General features: G+C 39.2%; 1 protein-coding gene across 1 annotated transcript; it reads right to left on the reverse strand.

The window, feature by feature from the left end:
- Positions 1-752: 752 nt before the first annotated feature.
- On the reverse strand, positions 753-4,349 carry LOC116208025 (beta-amylase 1, chloroplastic). The gene is made up of 4 exons (XM_031541201.1): positions 3,760-4,349; positions 2,157-2,367; positions 1,931-2,041; positions 753-1,833 (listed from the first exon to the last, which is right to left on the reverse strand). The coding sequence occupies exons 1-4, from the start codon at positions 4,347-4,349 to the stop codon at positions 1,024-1,026; spliced, it is 1,722 nt and encodes a 573-aa protein (XP_031397061.1). The 3' UTR covers positions 753-1,023.
- Between the last annotated feature and the right edge of the window lie 2,541 nt (positions 4,350-6,890).

Genomic DNA, 6,890 nt, shown 5'->3' on the forward strand with positions numbered 1-6,890 from the left:
GTGAGCTCAAATATGAACCAGTAATTTATTTCTATTAATAGACGGGATGTTACAACGGATCCCAATAATTGGAGCCGACTTGAACCATCTTTCATGTGATTGATGTCTAATGCTCAGCAAAAGGCAGAGCCCTTCCAGCTTTCTACTCTCCTTTTTTCCAGCAAAGGATCACGTGTCCGTCGAAAAACTGTATTTACATCTTCGGTACGAAAAATCAATTGCCCGTCTTGATTGGTCACTGTTTCACTAGTGGTCAAAACTAGCAGTTTTCGCTTAAGGGATCACAGAAAGCAACGGGCAACTGGCATGCAGTGGAACAATAACGTTTGCTCGTGAACGAACACCAGCACATTTTCATCAAAAAAAAAAAAAGAAAGAAAGAAAAAGAACACCAGTACATCAACAGAATCTCCATGGCAACTTTGCCTATCAACTGAGCCTGACACACCAGAATCAATCGATCAAATTACTTTTTAGCTCATGACAAAGTCCGAGTCAGAGCATATCCCCGCCAAAAAAGAATCGCTTAGAACTCCAAGGAAGGTACTCATAAGGTCCATCCAACAGGATCATTATGAATAGAGCTTAGCGGAAGGTTCCATGGCAAAGAAAATAACAGAGCAAGTAAAGATGAATACCACGCAGATCCATTAGAGCAAAATAGTTGGAACTGGTCCGCTTAAAGCCAATGCTGCTGTTTCTTTATACAAAAGACGATTTCCACCCACCAGATATATTGGAACAAAGAATCATCACAGCATCGTATCTAACTAAGCATAGAAACTTCGTATATTGCATATTTTTTAGTCATATATAAGAGACGATATGCTTCTGTGTTCATGATATACATGTATTAACATCCTCATTACTATATGTGGTCACAGCAACAGCAACTCAATGAACCAAGCTGTAACCCTTCAGATGGAAGAAAGAAAGAAAAAATTTAATTAAAGATACAAAGCGAGATTGTTTCATAGTAATCCTAACACTTGCCACCTGCAACCTTCATTCTCAAAGCCCATCTTAATGCATGAGAGCAACAGCAGCCTCCTGAACAAGAGGCTGGGTCACGTGCACAAAGCGCTCGGCCTCCCTCTCGATCTCCTCCTGGCACCTGTGGAGGTCCTTTCCTTCCCCCATCTTCTTCACAAACGCCACGAAATGCCTCCAGTTATCTGCCTGGAACAGGTCGGGGTTCATCCTCAGGTACGTGAAGGCGCACATCTCCCTGTCCTCGCGAGGGCAACCTTCAATGTCTAGCAACGAGGACCTCAAGATCTGCTCGAGCGCATAGTCATCATATCGAGGCAGAGCATTCTCACCAGCAAGCGGGACCTGGGCCTCACGAGTGGCCAAGGCCACCTGCCTCACAAGTTTCTCAGGAGCGCAGAGGGCGTCCTGTGGTTGCTCATGGTCCCGCATTTCAATGCATGTGAAATTGAATACTGCACCATGCCGGCCCAACATCTGCGCAATAGGGAGATACCCATCTCGGTGCCGCGTGTTGTAGTACCCTGCGGTAAGCTCGGGTGCATGGGATCGCGTCCCATAGTGCCAGTGGATGCCAGCGATTTTCACCGAGATCTTGACCCCTGTGTTCTCGAAGGTTGACTTCGCTGAGGACAGGATTCTCTCCCCATGGTCTAGTAGCATCTGGGAATACCAAGAGAGGAAGAATTCACCATAAGGGCTGTTCCAACCTCCACCTTCTTTCCTGAAGAAGGGGGTGTCCTCAGGCCAGTTGTTGTAGTGACCTGCATCAGTTGGTCCAGTGTGGCCCCACTCGGGCTTACTGGCAGCCTCTGCTGCAGCCTTTAAGCTACTTAGCATATACTGCAAAGAGTGGGTGATAACAAGTTTAGACATAGAACAAGATCAAAGGAAGCAGCTAAGGTTATAAAACAATTTGGGAACCAGACATAATAACTACCTTGTCATAACATTGAAATGCTCCAATTCCTGGAAATTTCCAGGTTCCATTCTGCTCTGGGTATGAAGGGTACCGAAGCTCCCCTGCTGGACCCATTCCTACTTGGATTTCCTGGATGACACCAATCACAAATACTTTAGCAGATGCTCCATTTAGCCCAAACTCTTACACGTACTCAAAGAAAAGGGAAGAGAAGCCGCAATGGCTAGCATAAATTAGCACATACCACAATGGTGTCACCAAGAAGGTGACTGAAGTTGTTTCTGAATGCTCGCATGAAGTCAGCATAACATTGGACAGGTGTCCTCCCTTTGAGGACTGGCAAAGTATCACAGCCAAGGGATACATATTCATAGTTTCTCCTCCCCCATTGGTCAGTGTATGCAATATTAGGATCTTTATCCATTTCTTCACCGACCCACTTTGGTAAAGGAATACTGCATGAACGATACAGCCGTTAGATGGGGAATATGTAGCAGAACTCAGTTATCACAATTATAGATTTTGAGCCATTTACAGGCACATATTCAAATGTTGCAACAGCTTCTGCATGACCAAGCATAAACTCACATAACATAACAGCAAGCATAAGCTCGCATAACATAACAGCGTACTACGGCTGGCGGTATTAGTTCAAAGTGATTCTACAAGGTTACATATATGGAGACAGAATGCAATAAACTAATTTGAATGACAATTTTGTGATTCTCCAAAACTGGTGCAAACACATGTTCATCAGACCATCTCCGGAATATATTATGCTGTTTATTGTCTAAACAAGTAATCTAAATAAAAAGTCAACTTATTGAGCAGCATAGCAGTTTAGATAGATGATTCTTTTATAACCCGGATTCAGATCTCAAAATTTCTAATTGAGAATAAAAGCAACGTGTTCTCTACTTTTATCATTGTCGAGAGAAAAGACCGCTTAACAAAATGAAGAAAAGGAGAATCATCTCCCTGGATCTCGCAGCGATCATTCATTCCATTCTAACTTGCACTGCTCTATTTATCAACGTTTTGGCAAACTAATGACAAGCTACTTTTAGTAAACTTTGTTACAGCTAAGAAGAGCCAGCAAAAAAGTCGAACTATTCATTCAAATCTCACGGAAACGCAACCACCCATCCCCCTCTTTCCTTCCCGTCTCATTTTTCATTGGTGACTGAGACTTAAAGAAGCCGACTTACCACCATTTATATCGTGCACGGTTCTCCAACATGCTACTTTAAATAATTCGATAACAAACCATAAATAAACCAGAAAGAAGAGAAGTCTAAATATCATCTATTCCCTTTCCTAAATTTGGTCCCTCTTCTTCCTTTTGGTCCTCCACACGCCTTCCTATCCAGAACCTTTACTAATACTACCTCACCTTCCTTCAAGCCCCATAGACAAAAGTATCTTATGTTGCATATATGGGACCGTACATATATATATATATATATATATATATAGAGAGAGAGAGAGAGAGAGAGAGAGAGAGAGAGAGAGAGGGAGAGTGTTAAAAAGAACAAAACCCATCAAGAAAGGACAGAGATGCCGAAAGTACGATAAACAGGACCAACCTCAAAATCTAAATGCAAAATCTTCTTCTCCACAACAGCAAAATTTCAAAAGGGTTGAATAGTTTAATCAACAGCCTTTTTCAGTTCTCAAGGACATCTAATTGCCAAAACACTTAAAACATGATGGCGGATTCGTTAAACATCTTTCCAAAAAGGGGCAAAGATTGTATCTTCATGTTTTCTCCTTCAATGGCTAACCGTCTCTTTCTACTGTCAAAGAAAAGTCATGAGGAGAGAGGAAAGAGAGGTGAGAATACGCACAAGCAAGAGTCGCCGACGTTGCCACCGCACTGGTGGAAGGACATGACAGTCTGGACCTTAAGGCCGTGCTTCTTCGCCATCTCCAGCAGCTCAGCGTACCCTCCCCAGTTGTAGCTCCCCGGCGCGTCCCTCTCCACCAAACCCCACCACACGTCCATCATCACACCCTCCACCCCGGCGCTCTTCAGCGCCTGCAGGCTAGCGTTCATCGCCTTCCGCCGGTTCACTGTGTTATTCATGGTCACGCTGTCCAGCGGCATCATCACGAACACCGGCACCCCCTTCCCCTTCGCCCCGGTCTTCTGACTCCCCTCCACGTACTCCCTGGTCGGCGCCTCCACCTCGAAGGCCGAGCAGGCCGCCGTCAGATCGGCGCGGATTGGCCCTAGCCCCGGTGACCTGCACGGGCTCACCGGTGGTGACACAGCGTCCACCGCATCCGGAGCCCTGGCCCTGCACCGTAGCCCCGCAGCAGGGGTCTTCCACACAGCAGCCGCGCTCACCGTCGCCGTCGACTCCCCCGAGCTGCTCTCCGGCTGGATCGGAGTCCCAGCTAGGGCCCCAATCTGATGAGTGATGCTCAACGCCATCGATACCGAAACCTCTCCGAATCGAAGCTGCTTCTGCTTCTAATTCCTTCTTCTGCGTTTGCTGGGATGAAAATTCTTTGAATTCGAAACTTTGAAGAGAACTGTCAGGTTTGGATTTTGACGAGAGGTGGAGGGAGCGTTTGCAATTTATAGGGATCCAATCAGATAAGATTTTGTGGTTAATTTCAACTTACCTCTCAAAGTTCGTTATATTTCTATATTTGACCCTGAATATTTTATTGCATCTCAGCCTGCCAAGAAATTGTTCCTTTTGGGCAAAGTCTATTTACAATTTCGAGGGCAAAACAAAACCAGTTGTTGACAGAGCACGCCTTCTCGCGTGACGTGTGTAGCTTTCCATATGTGGCTCCAATAATTAATGATGCCATAATTAAGAGAAATAGTGAAAATCCCAACATATACTCTTACAAAAAAAAAATTTATAGTCACATGTCAAAATATCTAATTCTACTCAGAGAGGAAAAAAGTATACATTTAATCTTTAAGTTTGTATAATTTTTTATTTTCATCCTTTTTTTAATTTTTTTTATCGTTTAAATCTTACACTTTCAAATACTTTTCTATTTCAGTCATTTTCCTTTTTGTTGATTCTTTTTCATCAAATACCTTTGATTACTTTTCTATTTTCATTTTTATTAGAGAAAATTTTAACTTTAATCATCAACTTTTTAAAATTATTTTTATATCTTAGTTCTTTTATTTTGTTCAAATTTTCTTAATATTAAACATTTTATTTCTTATACTGCTATGGTTCTACCCCTTGGATTCTCATAAATTAAAATATGAAAAGATTATTATTTTAATTTCAAAATTAAAACAAAATATATCAAAATAATAAAAGAAAGATCGTGAATCTACTCGAGAGAATGAGCAAGGACTAGCGTTGTGGTCATAGGCAATCTTGACAGAGGAATGGCAGTTTGCGTTCGGAGAATCGTTACTCAAATTTGTGAGTAACGAAATGAAAAAATACATAAAAAGTAAAGGTGATTGTGGTTCGATAATCACAACCACACCTATGAAGTTGGTAGTGACACACTAAGCAAGAACGTGGTAAACCTTGATGCACGTAATGATGTTACAAAGTATAATCGTTGATGGAGGTATAGGCCTAATGTGACCTTTCTTAGGGTGGTGGTACCCGATTTCATCCCATATCAGCTATCGCCGTCTCTCTCTCCCTCTCAATTTACCATCCTCCCTCTCAAAATATATTTCGATAAATTTTGTTTTATTTTTAAAATTTTAATAATAAGTTTTTTTATAAATTTCAAAAATGTCGTGTGAACATTTTTATGGAAATTTGAATGAATGAAGAATAAGAAACAAAACATTTAATATTAAGAAAAAATGGAACCAAAGAAAGAATTAAGATAAAAGAATAATTTTAAAAGGTTGAGGTTCAAAGTTCAAATTTTCTCTAATAAAAAATATGATAAAATGACGAAAATAAAAAAGTAATCAAAGGTATTAGATGAAAACTAATTAAAAGAAAGAAAAAGGACTAAAATAGAAAAATATTTAAAAGCATAGAATCTAAACGATAAAAAAATAGAAAAGGGACTAAAATAGAAAAATATCCACACCTAGAGGACCAAATATATAATTTTTTCAATTACCAAAAGAAAAAAAATGATTCTAATTATAATCACATACATTGTGGTGTGCGTCTTCATTCAAAGTTTTTCACATAGTTTTGTGCAACTCAAAACACCTATTTCTTTTGTATTTTCCTCAACATTTTTATTGAAATTCGCATATGCTACCATAATGTATTAACCTCACATAACATTCTCTTGTAAAAGAGGCAATAAAGATAATGCGAGCTAGGAGAATGCTTGAGATGGAGCAAGAAGATGATATTTTATGTAATTTTTTTCACCACAAAATTTTTACATAATTTAAGAGCTCGTATTCTGCATAATCATTTTGGTGCACTAAAGATTAACCTGTTTATAAAATTTTTGCCAAGAAATTGATTTCGGATTATTGAGAAAAAGATTTATTTTTATATATGCAGAAATATAGGGACAACAATAAGCCACTTGTACAAAGATATATATATATATATATAATAAATCAAAATTCACTGTTTATATATATATATACATATATGTATATATGCCCCAGCAATATCTCCTAAAAGAATCAACAAGTCCAATTTATTAGGACAATGTCACCAAGATATTATCAAGTTAGCACATGAGTTGACTACGTTAAACTAGTTTAGTACTCATGCACTGCATGGGTTATTTTACAATTAATATCGCTATTCAAAATAATTATTTTCAGCGATGGATGAGAAGAATGTAGGATACAACAAAAAATAATGAATTTATAAAAGAATAATAATAATAAGGTAACTTTTTCAAGATTGATAAACCGTTTATTATTTACTTTATTTACTATAATACTGAATTATATATCTCTTATGTCCTCATTTTGTGTTTGTAAGCATCCTTTTCAAAAGCCAAGTTTATTAATTATCACATGCCTTGCATTATTTTTCTTATGAATTTA

This window comes from Punica granatum, chromosome 5, assembly GCF_007655135.1.
Source record: "Punica granatum isolate Tunisia-2019 chromosome 5, ASM765513v2, whole genome shotgun sequence".
Lineage (NCBI taxonomy): Eukaryota > Viridiplantae > Streptophyta > Magnoliopsida > Myrtales > Lythraceae > Punica > Punica granatum.

What these genes read in the sequence shown, in the direction of transcription:
- LOC116208025 (XM_031541201.1), bottom strand. Translation starts at nt 4,349, where the DNA reads ATGGCGTTGAGCATCACTCATCAGATTGGGGCCCTAGCTGGGACTCCG. An exon ending in AACGTCGGCGACTCTTGCTT is followed by an intron (nt 2,368 to 3,759) that starts GTGCGTATTCTC and finishes TCGTTCATGCAG; the next exon opens with TATTCCTTTACCAAAGTGGG. An exon ending in CATTTCAATGTTATGACAAG is followed by an intron (nt 1,834 to 1,930) that starts GTAGTTATTATG and finishes CACTCTTTGCAG; the next exon opens with TATATGCTAAGTAGCTTAAA.